The sequence below is a fragment of the Megascapheus bottae genome, chromosome 36 (genome assembly GCF_031878675.1).
Source record: "Megascapheus bottae isolate mThoBot1 chromosome 36, mThoBot2.hap1, whole genome shotgun sequence".
Classification (NCBI taxonomy): domain Eukaryota; kingdom Metazoa; phylum Chordata; class Mammalia; order Rodentia; family Geomyidae; genus Megascapheus; species Megascapheus bottae.
The window spans coordinates 6,054,188-6,071,186 of NC_143544.1; the positions used below are offsets into that span (position 1 = coordinate 6,054,188).

A 16,999-nucleotide genomic window follows, 5' to 3' on the forward strand; every position below is an offset into this window, starting at 1 on the left:
AGTGCCCAGGCCCTGAGTGCTCAGAACTGGAGAAAAAAACCAAACAGGTCTTTAGTTTGAGGACTCTCATCAAGCAGAGCCAAGGAGCCCTGGGTGGATGGAGGCCCAGGGAGGTTTTCACCACAAAAGGTGCCGCAGAGAAGCCACTTTAAAAAAAAGGCTCATGATGTGGCCACAAGAGTTGTGTGGTGCTGTTTGTTTTGGGCACAGAGCTGTAGGGAAGCTTAGCTAGGACGTGGTTCTTGCCTTAGAACTATCTGAACGCCTATTATGGGGTTAATCGCAACATGGCTTGCTGGTCCCCAACCCCCCAACTTCTCACTCAGAAGATCTAGGATGGGGCCTAAGGAAATAGGTGGCTTTTTACTCTAAGTACTGAAATATTGAAAAGCTATGGTCTAGGTTAGTGCATGTGCTAATGTGCTGCCTGACACTGGGTGGACCAGGGAGATGGTGGAAGCAGGAGGCAGGGGGAGAGGTAGAGGGAGGCCGAGTGCCACCCCTGACTAATGTCAGCTAGTAAAACTTCTCCTAGCCTCAGAAGCATTGCCACCTAAAAGTGCCTGTGTGGATTCAGAATGCAGGGACCCTCAGAGGCTCCACTGGAAGGCAGCTCTAGCCCTGGTCTGTGGTCACCCCTCTCTGTCACAATCATGGCAGGCGGTGCACACCTGGCTGGTCTACACTAGGGTCTTTATTTAGTAGGATAGTCTTTGAGGAAAAGGGCAAGGTTGGGTGGAAGGGAGGTTAAGATGGACGAGATGAGAAAAGGGAGAATTGTGAGGAAGAAGGTGAGGAAAGCAGAGAAGGCAGTGGGTAAGGCAGTGGGACTGATAAGGGGTTGACTGAGTCTCCTTGCACTGGATCTTTCCTTTGAGAGGGTTGTACAGGACTGGTGATGCTCAAGAAGACATCCTCCAGGGAGACCTGATTGATGCAGTAGTCTTCCAACTTGTACTTCCTCTTGGCTTTCTCCAGAATGCTAAACACCTGCGGAAGGGAAGAAGCAGTTACTGTGAACAGGTTTGTCTATAGGTGACATGATGTCCGCAGGGTGGACAGGGCCAACCTCTGGACTTGTAACAAGGTCCCCAACAGCCGCTCCTTCTCTTAGGTACTCTACAGCATGTCCCAAGAAGTCAGTCCGGCAGAATTCAGCTGTGCGCTCCTAGGGTAGGACTTCCGTCAGAAAGGCAGAGGCTGACCTGGGTCCCTGGCTTGCAGTGTGACCCTGGGCATGCGAGATCTTCTGTGGGCCGCTCCCCGCTCCATAAAGCTAACTTCCAAGGATTATAGTCTAGGAATCTGCATAAGCATGGTCACGGAGGCATCAGCACACATCTGACACCAAGACACATTAGCCAACGCCTACCTGACAAAGAGACAGGCGAGGTACCCGGAAAGTAGGTGAAATAAGAAGAACCATCAGGCTGGGAGCATAGCCTAGTGGTACAGTGCTTGCCTAGCATGCACGAAGGCCTGGGTTTGATTCTTCCGTATTATATACATAGAAAAAGCCAGAAGTGGGCCGGGAGTCTGGCCTAGTGGTTAAAGTGCTTGCCTATCATGCATGAAGGCCCGGGTTTGATTCCTCGGTACCACATACATAGAAAAAAGCCGGAAGTGGTGCTGAGGCTCAAGTGGTAGAGCTCTAGCCTTGAGAAAGTCCAAGGACAGTGCTCAGGCCCTGAGCTCAAGCCCAGGACTGGCAAAAAACAAACAAAACAAAACAAAACAAAAAAAGAAAAAGCCAGAAGAGGGCGGTGGTTCCACTGGTAAAGCTCTAGCCTTGAGAAAGTTCAAGGACAGTGCTCAGGCCCTAAGTTCAAGCCCAGAACAGGCAAAAAAAAGAGGAACACTCACCTTGGCCCAGCCGAGGTCTTGGCCAGGTAGGTGGTAATGGACCATACCGTGGTGCTCGTCTTCCAGGACGCTGCCTGCAAAAAAGAGACCATGCATCTGTGATGGTCAGGCTGGAGGAATGGGGAGGATCCCTGGGTCCTCATTTCAGGGGTCAGGCACACGGGACAGACTCCCCAGACAACAGTTGGCAGGTCCAGACGGCCCAGGGCCACCCAACAGGATTGCTGGGGTCCCCACACACACCTGGGAAGGCCAGGTCCACAAACGCCTTGAACTCCTCCAGAGCCTCCTGCTTCCCTTCGCTGTGCAACTTGGCCTTCAGGGAGTAGCCGCTGCCAAATTTGCTCTTGAGGTGCTGCGGGCTGCCCAGACACTTGAACTGACCCTGCACCATAATGGCCAGCCGGGTGCACAGGGCCTCACACTCCTCCATGCTGGGGAGAGGGACAGAGGTTGTCATGGGTCTGGGGGAGGCCGACACCCACCCTGGGTGTGGAGGCTGTGTCGACGGGATGCAGACGTCAGGTCTGCCCATTCCAGACTCCCACGCTCAGTGAGGCCCTGTGCAGAGCCTGGGGACTTTCCTGGCCAGGTTGTGCCAGCGGCTAACAGCTGCTAACCTCTTCCCAGACACCTGTCCTGGCTCTTCCACTGACCCAGAGACCCAGGCTCTACCTGTGGGAGGTGATGACGATGGCCTTGCCAGACTCCCGGACCCGGGCCACAGTGTCCCACAGCAGGCGTCTGGCCACGGGGTCCAGACCAGTGGATGGCTCATCCAGGAAGATGACTGCAGGCTCTCCAATGAGGGCGATGGCGATGCTCAGCTTTCTCTTGTTTCCACCGCTGATGGGAGGAGGGCACGGGTGGAGTGAAGGTAGAGTCATGGAGAATGGTAATCTGCAGTGGTCAGTCCTGCTCGTCAAGTATCTCCTATTCCTTCTCTGTGTGTGATGTTCTATACCCTGTGGGACCCCTGAGTGAAACCATGCCCCTGGACAGATGAGTTGAGTCCAAGAGTCTCTTTGCGGCATTGGGGGGGCACTTCCCCATCTGATAACAAGGGCATAGGACCACTTTAGGTAACTTTTAAAACGTTAAGTAAGGGGCTGAGAGTTTGGCCTAGTGGTAGAGTGCTTGCCTAGCATGCATGAAGACCCGGGTTCGATTCCTTGGTACCACATACATAGAAAAAAGCCGGAAGTGGTAGAGCTCTAGCCTTGAGAAAATCCAAGGACAGTGCTCAGGCCCTGAGCTCAAGCCCAGGACTGGCAAAAAAAAACAAAACACAAAAAAAAAAAACACGTTAAGTAAGAATCTTACTATATAGGCTACTTTTGCCTTGAACTCTCTCTCTCTCTCTCTCTTTCTCTTTCTCTCTCTTTTTGCCAATCCTGGGACTTGAACTCAAGGTCCTGGGAACTGTCCTTGGGTTTTCTCCAGGCTAGACCTCTACCACTTGAGCCACAGCACCACTTCTGTCTTTTTTTGTGTGTGTGTGGTACTGAGGAATTGAACCCAGGGCTTCGTGCATGCTAGGCAAGCACTCTACCACTAGGCCAAACTCCTGGCCCACATTTTATTCGTTTATATTCACAAAGCATTTATTATGTACAAGTTATCATTGTAAACTCTGAAAAACTAAATTCACTTGATCTCCAAATACACAAGGAATCACGAATGTCTGTTGAAACTCAAGCTAACAGATAGAAGAGGAAAGCCTGTCTCCAGCTGACACCTCGGTCCATGTAGCTAAAGGTCAATGGCGCTTCTTTATACTTTGCAGTCCTCGGCATGCAACATCTCTAGATGCAAGGCCTCTAGGGGTGCTATATTTAACATAAGGAAGGAGAGGACTTGGATTTGCCCCAATGAGTGTTTTGCTTTGTTCTGGCTAATGGGAGTGAGATTTTCTAACTCTGGCAACAAAAGTCTGGGGAGTTCCTCAGGAGATACACCAAGATGAAGTAACTGTGGGCTTAAAATGCAAATGTACCCAAAATAGGAAGCTTGTCATGAACTGGAGGAAAGGACAGACTGCATTCCCTGTTGGTATAATACGTGCCAATCCCTTTTCCTATTCTCAACTACAGGTACTGCCTCTGGCCTGATCAGTGCTATAGTTTCCTCAGGACCAAGACGGAGTGATGTCCTAGGCCAATGTAGGCCATCGGTGCCTTCTAAAGAAACTGTGTAGCCACCCATGTCTGAGTAGATGGGCCTGGCCCCATACTCCAGTACTGAGAAGAACACGCACTCCTGTTGTAACTGCATGTGGAGAAGCCAAGGGAGTCCCATGTCTCACCTGTGAGTCTTTTTCTGTTAAATTATCATTGCAGTTGGAGAGGTGATATACAGCAGGATTAGCTTCACATAGCGTGGGTGTCAAGTACATGGCTTTCCTTCCTTTCGCTTAGGATCAGCTGTTTCCACCTTCCCTCTTTCCCTTCCTCCCACCTCCACCCCGGAGTTGCTTAGTTCACTTCCATCGATGTCCAGTGCAGCTGAAGGGCCCACTGCTGCACATTTTCACCTGCGTTCCTGGTTCTGTGCCCTCCTGCCACCTCCCCTCAGATGCACGTGAATACACTCACCTGTAATTCTTTATTAGCTGGTCTGCATACATCAGCATGACAAAGTCATCAATAATTTGATTCACACAGATATTGATGTGCCTCTCCGGGATGCCTCGGATCCGGGCATACATAACCAGTATCTCTCGGCCTGTCATGAAGTTTGGCAGGGCATCAGACTGAGGACAGTAACCGATCAACTGCCGTACCTGAGGTAGAGCACAGCCCAGAGAGGGAGGCATGTCAGAACGCAGCCTCTTCTGGCCAGGTTCCCCAAGCCTCCCTTGGTCTTACTTTTGTCCAGCTCTCACCTCTACAGTGCAGTACCCAAACTGGACATGTGTGGCTCCCCAGCATAGTAACCGTGTGAGGGCGTCAGGGGGGTGAACTTGCTACCTTGCTTCTCTTTACAGGTCAGACTTTAGTGTACTTGCTACTCTCATGAACCTGACCTACCTACCTTCTATTCTATCTCTTCTCTGGGTCCTTAGAAGAGGTTTTTTTTTGGGGGGGTGGGGCGGGGGGAGGTTGTCAGTCATGGTGCTTGAACTCTGGGCCTGAGCTCTTTAGCTCAAGGCTACTGCCCTACCCCTTGAGCCCCAGAGCCACTTCCCGTTTTCTGGTGATTAATTGGAGATAAGTGTCTCACAGACTTTAGTGTCCAGGCTGGCTCTGAACTGCAATCCTCAGATCTTAGCCTCCTGAGTAGCTAGGATTACAGGTGTGAGCCACCACGCTCCTGGGAACTGATTGTGTGTGTATGTGTGTGTGTGTGTGTGTGTGTGTGTGTGTGTGTGTGTGTGTGTTATGGGGCTTGAACTCATGGCCTGGATACTGTCTCTAAACACTTACCCAAGGCTAGTGCTCTACCACTTTGAGCCATAGCACCACTTCTGGTTTTGTAGTGGTTAATTGGAGATAAGAACCTCATGGACTTTGGACTTTAGTGCCCAGGTTGGCTTTGAACCTTGATCCTCAGATCTCAGCCTCCTGGGATTACAGGTCTGAGCAACCAGCAGCTGGCTTACTTTTAATGTATTTTTTTTTGCCAGTCATGGGGTTTGAACTCACAGCCTGAGCACTGTCCTTGGGCTTTTCTCAAGGTTAGAGCTCTACCACTTGAGGCACAGTACCACTTCTAGCTTTTTTATATATGTGGCACCAAGGAATCAAACCCGGGTCTTTGTGTATGCTAAACACGCACTTTACCACCAGCCAAACTCTCAGCCCCAATGTATTCTTTTAACAACTAGTTTAGTAAGGCTTCAAATACTATTTTGCTCCCTTCAGCACATCAGTCACACACATATTAAACTTTATCATCACTGCATCTCTTATATACAGGACATGCACAGACACATAGAAAGAGGCTATGAGGACTGGTTCATACAGTTACGAAAGGTGCGTTCTACAGTGTGGAACACAGGTCTAGAACTGGATTGGATTTGTGATTATTTGGAAGATATCAGCAAATTGATGGTAACGGGAACTAGCATGGCATAAATGACCAAGCCACACCAGGACTGTGTAAGGAGAGTGGACTACAGGATCAACCCTCAATGACACCACAGATTGCCAGGCCAGATGAGTACCTACCAAGGGGAAGTAATGGCTGCACGTGGGAAGCAAGGGCAGGAGGATTGTGAGGCTGAGGCTATTTAACAAGACACTGTGCCAAAACAAAACAACACCCAACACGACAACACAAAACAATACTATGTCTACTAAAGGAATCTGAGAAAGAAAGAACAAGAAGAGACCAAGGCTACAGAATACGTAAAAGAAAGCTTGAGTTTGAAGTTTTGCTCAAGTCAGCCATTACTAAGTGCTGCAGACACCAGGGCAGCTCCGGTAGCAACAGGTCCAGTGAGCACGGACTGGCAGGTCATTTGGGGACAAAGCATCCATGAACCGTGTCTGCCATGTACACTTTGCATGGTGTCTTCAACAGCAGGTGCACACGTGCTACTCACTGCCCAGCTAAAATGGCAGGGGGATGACAAGGGGTGGAGACATTCTGGGAGCGCATGGCAGCATATGAAGAGCCAGCACTGGGTAAGCAGCTCCACCTTGGATCTGGAGCCCAGAGACACCTCTTTCATACACCTGTGGATTTGAGGGTCACTCGTGAAATTGACAGGTAAACTCTTCAGAGATCAAGGCCTGTTCTAGTTCCCTGGTCTAGCCCTCTCATTTTCAGGCCACACTCACCTTCCCTAGTTTGGAGCAGATGCTGAGATTCCTGACAAAGGCATCCCCAGAGGTGGGGGGCTGCTGTCCAGTCAGTATTTTGAAAATGGAACTCTTCCCAGCTCCATTGAGGCCAAGAAGGCCAAAGCATTCTTTTTCTTGGATGGTAAAGGATACTTTGTTCACAGCTAGCTGGGGAACCTTTACACCATAGACCTGCAATACACAAGACAGGAAATGCAGTGAGGAGGCTGCCTGCCATGGTCACTGCACACTCATTCTGGTCCCAGCTGCCTTAGGGGCCCAGGGGGCCTCTCAATAGCAAGGCTCAGACTTGCCTTCCTTTCAGACACTGCTCCCCAAGAAAGTTCTCTATAGCTTTCCCTCTTCAATAGCTTAATTCCCTAAGGTAAGCCTTTTCCATTCTGTCTCAGAAGCAACAAAATTTTCTTTTCCAGTTGCAAGACCAGTACCTGATACTTGGTACACCTGTACCTGGTACTTGATACTTGATACTTTTCTCATTTGCTGGTGCTCTACTGAGTCACACCTCCAAACCCAATCAACAAACAAATTTTTTTTTTGCCAGCCTTGGGCTTGAGCTCAGGGACTGAGCACTGTCCTGGGGTTTTCTCAAGGTTAGCGCTCTACCACTTGAGCCACAGCACCACTTCCAGCTTTTTTCTATGTATGTGGTACCGAGGAATCCAACCCGGGTCTTCGTGCATGCTACGCAAGCACTCTACCACTAGGTCAAACTCCTGGCCCCACCAACAAAATTTTTGACATTGTCTAGGGTTTAATAAAACCCTAGGGGAAAGAGAAAATATTCCCTTAAAACATCAGTAACTGTAAGCAGGGCGCGGTGGCCCATGCCTGTAATCCTAGCTACTCAGGAGGCTGAGATCTAGGATCAAGGTTCAAAGCCAGCCCAGGCACAAAAGAACCTGAGACTCTTATCTCCAATTAACTTCTAGAAAATGGGAAATGGGGCTTTGCTCAAGTGTAGGGTGGTAGCCTTGAGCTGAAGAGCTCAGGGACAGTGCCCAGGCCCAGAGGTAGGGTGATAGCCTTGAGCTGCAGAGCTCAGGGACAGTGCCTAGGCTGAGTTCAAGCTCCGTGACCCACCAAAAAAAAATCAGTAACTGTAGAGAAACAATAGGAACAAAAACTTGGGAAAATGCTCTGAGTCCCTGCTTAAAGGGTCTTTCAAAATTCTCCCTGGGGTTATGGGGGCTCAGGAGGTTGGGGTTGTGCTTCCAAGTACTCTACCCCCTGCTTCTTCCACAATCATTTTCTAGAGCAGGAAAAGTCCAACCAGCCAGGCCTCACTTTCTAGCCTGCCCTCCTTCCTAAGGTACACCTGGACCAGAGACAGCAGAGCTGCTTGTCTCTGTGTGGATAAATGGAAACAGATGCGCTTTATTCCCCTCATGTCCACTGGAAGCTCCAGAGTCACTGCAGGCATTCCAAGTCTACCAGGTGGCTGACTTCATGTGCATGGAGTCGATAAGAAAAATGGTTTTGGCTTTCTAAAGCCAAGTCTAGAGCTAGGCATGCTGGTAATTTCGCTGCAACCCTAGCATTCAGGAAGTGGATACAGAATAATTCTGAGTTTGAAGTTAACCTATGCTACATAGTAAGATGCTGTCTGTCAGAATAAATGAATGAGTAAGGAAGTAATAAAAACCTTGTTAGGCTTTACCTTTGACACTTCTTTAACAACTAATGGATTTGTCATGCACAATGTTTCCAAATAGTGCTTGATGACTCTCACCTCTTCTTCAACATCTTGGTCTTCAGATTCTGCTTTGAGGTACATTGCCTACATTCCCGAAAAAAAGGGTGGAAATACAACCATCTATGAGGACAAGAAAGAGAGATAGAAGGGAGGCACAAAGTCTAGATACTCCCTGGAAATGCTCAAGGTGCCCCACTGACCTCTGGTATCCAAGACCAAACTCGTATTGACAAAACTACGATGGGGAGAATATGCAAATGCCACATGGTGTCAACTCAAGAGGAAAGCTAATATTTAAGGGTCCAGGGACATCCAGATATACCCGTGCCATTTCCTGTAGTTTATCCAGAAGGCCTTATGCCTTGGAGCTAGCACACCAGGAGCTGACACAAGAGACCTTCTTCCTGTCTGGCTCGTGGATGACTGGAGAAGAGTTCTAGGAAGCCAGGGTCTTGATTCCAGTCAACTAATGGGGTGGTCCTTAACGTACTCCAGGTGGCGAGCATGCTGACCAGGATTACAGGTGCTGAGCCAGATGTGTCTTCCCTTCCAAGGTCCTTGAACATGGGCTGCCATCTCTCTGGCCTGAGATTGAGCCAGATAGTCTCCAGGTTCACTCTACTGCTGAGAACCAAGGCAACTACAGAGCATAGGAAAGAAGCCATAGAGCCAGGCCCTTGACCTCTCCATAAAGGTTGACACCAATCTACTCACCAAATCTTGCTTCCTGCAAGAGTCATAAAGCTTGGCTTTCAGTATCTTGAAGACATTGGTTTCAGCGAAGAAAAGCAGGCTAATATGCAAAGGTCCGAGGATGGCCAGAGCTGTCAAGTACTTTCCCATCCCGAGGGACTCCCAGGCATAGATGTTCTTTTGAACCACGTATCCTTCTACTAACAGGGGACAAACAGTGGTTACACACCTGGATTGTTTCCAATGCCTGTCTTCACCTTTACATATAGTAGGTTAACTCCCATAATAACAACAAAAAAAGAGGTTTCATTATTATCAATGCTGGTACTTTCCAGCAAATAGTAAACACTAATAATTTGTGTTTCTTTATGAAGTGTTCTGTAAAAATAATGCAACAATAATCTTTTCTCAGATTGCATGCCACAAATATATAATTTTTTTCTTTTGATTATTCTTGAGATAGGTGCCCATGTTTTTTCTTTCTTTGTGCTAGCCTGTACCACCGTCCTCCTATATCCACGTCACACCCAGCGGTGACGACTAGCAGGCTCTACCACACCTACCTTTCTAGGTTGATCATGAAGTCTTAGAAACTTGTTTTTTGTCAGTTCTGAGAGCTGGAGGACAGGTGTTAGTGGCACACACCTATAATCCATTACTCAGGAAGCTGAGATCTGAGGATCATGGTTCAAAGGCATCCGAGGCAGCAAAGCCCATGAAACTCTTACCTCCAATTAACCACCAGAAAAACTGAAGTGGAGCTGCAGCTCAAAGTAGTAGAGTGATAGGCTTAAGTGAAAAAGCCCAGGCCCTGAGATCAAGCCCCATGACCCAAACAGAAACAAAACAAAAATAAAAACTGGGCGCCATTGGCTCACGCCTGTAATCTAGCTACTCAGGAGGCTGAGATCTGAGGATGGGGGTTCAAAGCCAGCCCAGGCACTAAAGCACATGAGACTCCTTATCTCCAATTAACCACCAGAAAAGCGAATGTGGCCCTGTAGCTCAAATGGTAGAGCATTAGGCTTGAGCTTAAGAGCTCAGGGACAGTACCCAGGCCCACAGTTCAAGCCCTACAACTGACATAAATAAATAAATAAATAAATACATAAATAAAAATTCATTTACAATACTCACAAACATCATTGCATCCAATATCACTCAGGTTCTTGGCACTGCAAAATTTTTTTAGTTCAGAATTGTAATACAAGTTGGTAAAGGCCATCCCTAGGCAATGCCCTGGAAATATTAGGAATACATAATCCAAGGACTTTGAGAGTTCTGTGTAGCCCAGCCCTGTAATGAGAATGGAAAACATTAATTCTACTTTCAAAAAGAAAAAGGCACCATCCTCTCTCCTGGACCAGAAGTCTAGTTTTTCCCTTATTTCCATTATGATTGCTGTGTAGTATCAGGAAGAGTAGAGTGTGTCAGAAAATGGCTATTGTGGGACTTGATGGGCAGCAGAGGCTGTGCAGGTGAGTCTGAGGGGACCTGGGGCCCCTCTAGGGAGTCACTGGAATGCCATCTGCAGACAAGAAGGAGGAAAAGTTCATCACCAAAATTTGGAGACCAGGGCTGGGAGTGTGGCCTAGGGGTAATAGAGTGCTTGCCTAGCATGCACAAAGTCCTGGGTTCAAGTCCTCAGTACCACATACACAGAAAATATCAGAAGTGGTGCTGTGGCTCAAGTGGTAGAGTTCTAGCCTTGAGAAAGCTCAGGGACACAGTGCCCAGGCCACAGGACTGGCAAAAACAAAAACAAAAACAAACAAAAAAAAAACCATTGGAGACCAAATTATCATTAATGGCTTTTTAGGAGACAGAATAACTCCCCAAATAATAAGTTAAAAACAAACAAAAAAAGAGCTGGGATGAGACCGGGAGTTTGGTCTAGTGGTAGAGTGCTTGCCTAGCATGCATGAAGACCAGGTTCGATTCTTCAGCACCACATACTCAGAAAAAGCCAGAAATGGTGCTGTGGCTTAAGTGGTAGAGCTCTGGCCCTGAGAAAGCCCAAGGACAGTGCCCAGGCCCTGAGTTCAAGCCCCAGGACTGGCAAAAAAAAAAAGGGAGCTGGGGTTTGGCCTAGTGGTAGAGTACTTGCCTAGCATGCACAAAGACTTGGGTTCGAGTCCTCCATACCACATACATAAAAAAGCCAGATGGTGCTGTGGCTCAAGTGGTAGAGCTCTAGCCTTGAGAAAGCCTAAGGACAGTGCTCGGGCCCTGAGTTCAAGGCCCAGGACTGGCAATAAAAAACAAAAAACAACCCCCTGCCCAACCTAAAGTCAAACTGAAGGAAGTGTTAACATAAAATGCAAATGAAAAAATACTGTAGAGGTGACATAACAGCACATTTGTTTAATCCTGACCCAGATAGAGAAAACAGCACAAACATCAAGATGCCAGCTTTAATTATGTACAGCACAAATAAATGGCTACCTTTTTTATTTTTTGTCAGTCATGGGGATGAGCCACTGGTGCCCAGCTTATTTGTTACCTTTTATATTGAGAGATTATATATTCCAGTAAAATTAGGTAGTTCAATGAATTCTCATGTATATAAGCCTATATTACAAGAGCTCCAGTCTAGATAAATATGTCTTTACTCCAGAAAGTTCACAGTGTGTTACATTAGTTCTTTTCCCATCATCCCAAAGACAAGCACTTTTCTGATCCTGTCCCCAGGATTACTTTTATCTGTTCACAGATACCCAGCATGGTAGCCACTTTGGTTCAACACTGGATCTTTGGGGTTTAGTCCCACTGCTGACTGTTCCCTTCCCATCTCTAAGCAGCAGTCCACTGAGTGAACATGATTCAAGCGTTTGTCCATCTGCCTGAAACTGTGTGCTTGGGGACTCTTCAGCTCACAGCTGCTGTGAACTCTCTTTGGTGGACACACACCTTTGTGGGCACAACTTCTGTAGCAGTTAGAGGGAAAAGACCCAAAGCTTTATGTAATATGTAGACATGGACTCATCCTCACCTTGTTCACTGGTGGCTAAGACGAGCACAATGGGGCCAATGCTCAAAAAGGTCAGCATTACAACAAGTTTAACGCAAGCATTACCAGCATTGTCAAAGGAGAAGCTGACTAAGTAGATGAAGGGGATGATGGCCCAGGCATACAACATCAGCATCAAGACCACAGCCAGGGCATTCTCATTCTGGGTGAAAGCTTCTTCGTTGTAGTATAAAAACACCACCTTAGGAAAAAGAAAGTCATTCAAAATCTACCCTAAGACTGGAGAGTATGGTGGCCTCAGCTTTACAAGCTGTTTTAATATTTACAGGCGCTTCCCCTGTTTCCCTGGACTGCCTGGGAAGGAATGGGCCAGTCCTGGCCCCTTTTCTCAGGATCTGCCCTAGAGACCCGCAGCCTAATGCATTACAATAAGGGTACAGAGTTGCTTATCACACACACAGGTGAGCCAGGCACCGGGGCGGGGAGGAGGGGGGAGATGCCTGTCATCCTAGCTACTCAGGAGGTGAGATCTGAGGTACAAAGCCAGCCTGGGCACAGAAGTCCATGAGACTCGTATCTCCAATGAGCCACCAGAAAACCAGAAGTGGTGCTATGGCTCAAGTGGTAGAGTGCTAGCCTTCAGCTGAAGAGCTCAGGGACAGTGCCCAGGCCCCACAGCCAGCATTCAGGCTGTTTTGGACATTCTTTCTTTCTTTCTTTCTTTCTTTCTTTCTTTCTTTCTTTCTCTTTCTTTCTTTCTTTTTGACAAAACAAAACACCACAGATAGAACAAAGCAGGAAGTAATTTATTTTGTATTTAAAAGTATCAAACCCTTAAACTACTCACTTCAACTACAATTAAATATTTCAACCTCACTGGGCTATTTGTGCCAAGCACTGTCTCTTACTAGCTTGAGGCGACTGTTCTGTGGGTGTTACATGAAAATCCTATAGCAGGTCTCTCTGCTCCAAGGGTGTTGGAGCCAAGCAATCTTAGTAAAAGGGATCAGCGATAGAGGTGATTTCTCATCCAGGGTCAGCTCGTTCTGGTTCTGTGGAGGGACTGTTCAGGAGTGCCTGGTGTGCAGGAAATGACCCTGGCACCACCCAGCACTTACCAGTAGCAGTAGAGTGGGGATGAGGAAGGAGATGAGGTCCCACAGCAGAGCCGAGAACCAGAAGGCAGTTAGGCAGACACCACTCACAAACTGGACCTGTTTGGACTTAATTCGTCTCTCTCTGACTGTCAAGATGGAAAAAGAGCTAGACAGAAAAGCTATCCCAAAAAGCAAGTTGATAATAAGACAGTATCCCTTAGTGCCCCTGTAAAAGACAGGACATGAAGAGAGAGACAATAATTTAAGTAAAATTCAACAGCAATCTTGTTCCAAAATAACATGTGCAATTAAAATGAGACAAAGAAAAAGTTGGTTCAGATAGGTAAGCAAGACACTGGGGGCAGAGATGCTGTACTTACTGGTACAGGAGGCTCTCAGAGACCTCCTCCTCGGTCTGAGGCTGAGGGTGGTTGATAGGGGTGATGGAAGCACTGGCACCAGAAAGCAACCTGAGAAGCAGATTGTCCACCAGAGCCAGAGCCACAGCAGGGGAATGGTAGGCCTGGTTGTTGAACAGTGCCGTCACTGTGGTGTGGTTGTCTTGGACTTCAAAGGAAGCTGCTACCACATAGAGCCTGTCGAAGTTCTCAGGATCCTCTTTTGCCTTTCTTAACAGGAACTCCTCTATAGAGTCTGCAAGGGAAGCAGAACACTCACAGGCAGGCAGCAGCAATTATGGGTGGGAGTCAACTGGAAGTAAGTCTCACATGGTGGCTTCAAATCATGATTCTCAGATCTGTTTCCTGAGTAGCTAAGTTTACAGGCATGAGGTAGCAGCACCCCATCCATGCATTTGTTTTTTATAAAGCTTCTACTCAACTTAATTTTCTTTGTATTTATCATCAATTTGCCTACAAACTCTCTTGACAGGATATATCTTCTGAATATACTCGCATTGGGGGAGTGCTTTAATTCCTAGAGAAACACACTTGGTCTCTGGTCTCATTCTTATGGACCCTCTCTTTTTTGTCATTTTGGGCTTGCCATTTTTTTGCCAGTCCTGGGGCTTGAATTTGGAGCCTAGACACTGTCCTTGAGCTTTCTCAAGGCTAGCACTCTACCACTAGGGCAACAGCACCACTTTAGGCCTTTTCTGTGTATGTGGTACTAAGGAATTGAACCCAGGGCTTTGTGAATGCTAGGCTACCACTAGGCTATTCCCAGCCCCTGAACGTTTTTTTTTTTTAATATGTTTTTTATTGTAATTAATAGAAAGGTTACATGATATTTGCCAGATAAATGGTGCATTAATTCTCATACATTGATACCCTTTCATGTGTCTTGGTCCCCATTTCCTTTCCCCCCTCCCCCACCCCTCATCTTGTTTTCCCCCGTTCCCTATCCAATTTCAGATAACCAAATACAATTTTTTTTTTAATTAAACAGCTAGTCAGTCTGACTTCAGAGAATAGCAAGTGGCCAGAAGGATATGGTTTTCCTGTTAAACATGTAATGAGCCTGCTTTGTGCTCATTCCCCTATGTCTGAGTCTTACCTGGGACCTGCAAAGGAATCTGCCCCTCAGCCTTAAGCATATCTGCAAAGTGATTTGAAAGCTGAATGTCGGTGAAGTTCTGAGAAACAGAGAATGGGACAATCGTCTGACCATATGGTTTTAGAGTCAACTCCAAGGGAGTGTTCTCCAGGCGCTTCGTTTTGAAGCTGAAGAACATGAGGGTTAGTATAAGGATCACCAGAGGAACCAGGATCTGCACAGACAACATCAGCATCCAGTTCCGCCAAGAATATGTGACCCTCTTCAGGAACATGGCATATAACTGCTGACAGAAGAGTCTGAACTGAAATAGAAGGGAAAAAAAGAGAGATGAAGTACTGTATCAACATGGCAACAGACGCTAGAGGCTTAAGCTCCTGACTCCTGTCCACCTGTATCTCTTACATTACATCTAAGTAACTTTTGAATGTTCAAAATTGCTTCAGGTTAAAATGCCTTATGATTTGATGGTTAATGCCAGAAAGAGAAAGCACAGATTAAAAAGAATCTGGAAGTTGAACTTAAGACACTACAGCACCAAATGTAAATTATAGATTATTTTTTCCGGCTAGGAGAATGTCTAGATGAAAATATTTCTTTTTTTTTTTTTGCCAGTCCTGGGCTTGAGCTCAGGGTCTGAGCACTGTCCTTGGACTTTCTCAAGGCTAGAGCTCTACCACTTGAGCCTCAGCACCACTTATGGCTTTTTGCTATGTATGTGGTACTGAGGAATCGAACCCGGGTCTTCGTGCATGCTAGGCAAGCACTTTAACCACTAGGCCAAACTCCTAGCCCTAGATGAGAATATTTCAATACCCAGATACTCTTACCAAGATATTTAACTTCTAGCTGTGTATCTTATAGATGACTTGTACAAATACATAAGACCCTCACACAAACATGGTGGCGATGACAGTAAATGTTAAGGTAAGCAGTTTTAAGTCCTGAAGTCCTAACTGCACGAGTCAGGCCTGGGGTGGACCCTCAGAGTCAGTGCTGAATGTGTTCACATGGCTTTCTGGGGTGCTGCATGAGTGGGAAGTTTCAGAGGGCCTTTAGGCCAGGCATACTTTTATATGTATAGTTCCTTGTCTGGCAGCTCCTGTTGGGATTTGAGAAAGACATTCTAAATTCCTAACTAACTAAATATGAACCAAATACCTCCCGAAAATCTCTATCAAATACTATCTGCCTTTTTTTTTTCCAGTTGTGGGACTTGAACTCAGGGTCTGGGGGGTGCTGTCCCTGAACTCTTTTGCTCAAGCCTAGGGCTCTACCACTTTGAGCCACAGATCCACTTCTGGCTTTTGAGTGGTTAATTGGAGATAAAAGTCATGAGGACTTTTCTTCCCCCCTGGCTTTGAACTGTGATCCTCAGATCTCTGCATTCTGAGTAGTTAGAATTACAAGCATGAGCCACCAGTGCTTGGCAAATCTGACTTTAAAAAAAAATGTGTGTATGGAAGTGGTCTGAGGACTTGGATTATAGTTGTGCCATCACAACTAGATCAGATCCAGTCTTTAGTACTATTTTCTTAAGTCTCTGCAAAAGCTCATATACACTTATTGACAGAATAATAGCATAATACTGAGAATTAAACCACAACTTCCTTTCTTATGTGAGTTTAAAATATGCTGCTTACGCCAGTGTTAAGTTTGATTGGCAGGACAGTCTGTATTGAGAAGATCCTTGAATGAAGATGTTTAATTCTGTCAACAGGAACTCTGCTAATCAGAGGATAAGGTTGGAGAGTGTGTTGCTTCTGAGTTGGGATACGTGTACTGTAATCTGCCAACATACAAACCCTAAACCAAAAGAAACACATAAGCAAACACAAAGTTTCAAAATTAGAACACATTTCATTTTGTTTAGATTTAAACAATAAATCAACATATAAAAAATTCTGAAAAGTTAGGGTAAGAATATGAGGAGAAAAGGAGCTATATCTAGTTTGTACCCTGGGTAACAAGATTTTCACAATTAACTAACCAATGGCTTCTTCAAAGAACCAAGTAAAATTTACTATATTTGTTATTTTCCTTAAAAATATATCACATGAAAATTAAAAGAAAGCAATATAATTTTTAATGCCTAGTTCATAAGCAAAAGTGAAAGTGAAAGGACATAGTAATACCTAGACTAGGCCAGGGGCTAGTAAGCAGTAGGTAAAACTCTGCTAAGGCTTCTTTTTTTTTTTTTTTTTTTTTTTTTTGCCAGTCCTGGGCTTGGGCTCAGGGCCAGAGCAGTGTACTTGGACTTTCTCAAGACTAGCACTCTACCACTTGAACCTCAGCACCACTTCTGGCTTTTTGCTATGTATGTGGGGTACCGAGGAATCGAACCCGGGTCTTCGTG

At 46.4% G+C, this 16,999-nt stretch overlaps 1 protein-coding gene across 6 annotated transcripts in view; it reads right to left on the reverse strand.

The window, feature by feature from the left end:
- Window positions 1-676: 676 nt before the first annotated feature.
- LOC150042309 (ATP-binding cassette sub-family A member 17-like) overlaps window positions 677-16,999 on the reverse strand; it is a 52,783-nt gene continuing 36,460 nt past the window's right edge. For 3 of the 6 annotated variants that reach the window (XM_090324938.1, XM_090324937.1, XM_090324939.1), the window contains 14 exons: window positions 16,287-16,449; window positions 14,644-14,947; window positions 13,509-13,782; window positions 13,150-13,354; window positions 12,053-12,272; window positions 10,198-10,356; window positions 9,082-9,260; window positions 8,332-8,451; window positions 6,648-6,842; window positions 4,458-4,645; window positions 2,539-2,709; window positions 2,107-2,297; window positions 1,864-1,937; window positions 677-990 (listed from right to left, as the gene is read on the reverse strand). In XM_090324938.1, coding sequence (XP_090181064.1) covers window positions 748-990; window positions 1,864-1,937; window positions 2,107-2,297; window positions 2,539-2,709; window positions 4,458-4,645; window positions 6,648-6,842; window positions 8,332-8,451; window positions 9,082-9,260; window positions 10,198-10,356; window positions 12,053-12,272; window positions 13,150-13,354; window positions 13,509-13,782; window positions 14,644-14,947; window positions 16,287-16,449 — 2,686 coding nt within the window. In that variant the 3' untranslated portion in view covers window positions 677-747. Of the gene's footprint in view, window positions 991-1,863; window positions 1,938-2,106; window positions 2,298-2,538; window positions 2,710-2,745; window positions 2,829-4,457; window positions 4,646-6,647; window positions 6,843-8,331; window positions 8,452-9,081; window positions 9,261-10,197; window positions 10,357-12,052; window positions 12,273-13,149; window positions 13,355-13,508; window positions 13,783-14,643; window positions 14,948-16,286; window positions 16,450-16,999 lie in introns of those variants that run through there. The other 3 variants (XR_016533650.1, XR_016533651.1, XM_090324941.1) reach the window with 3 other exon arrangements.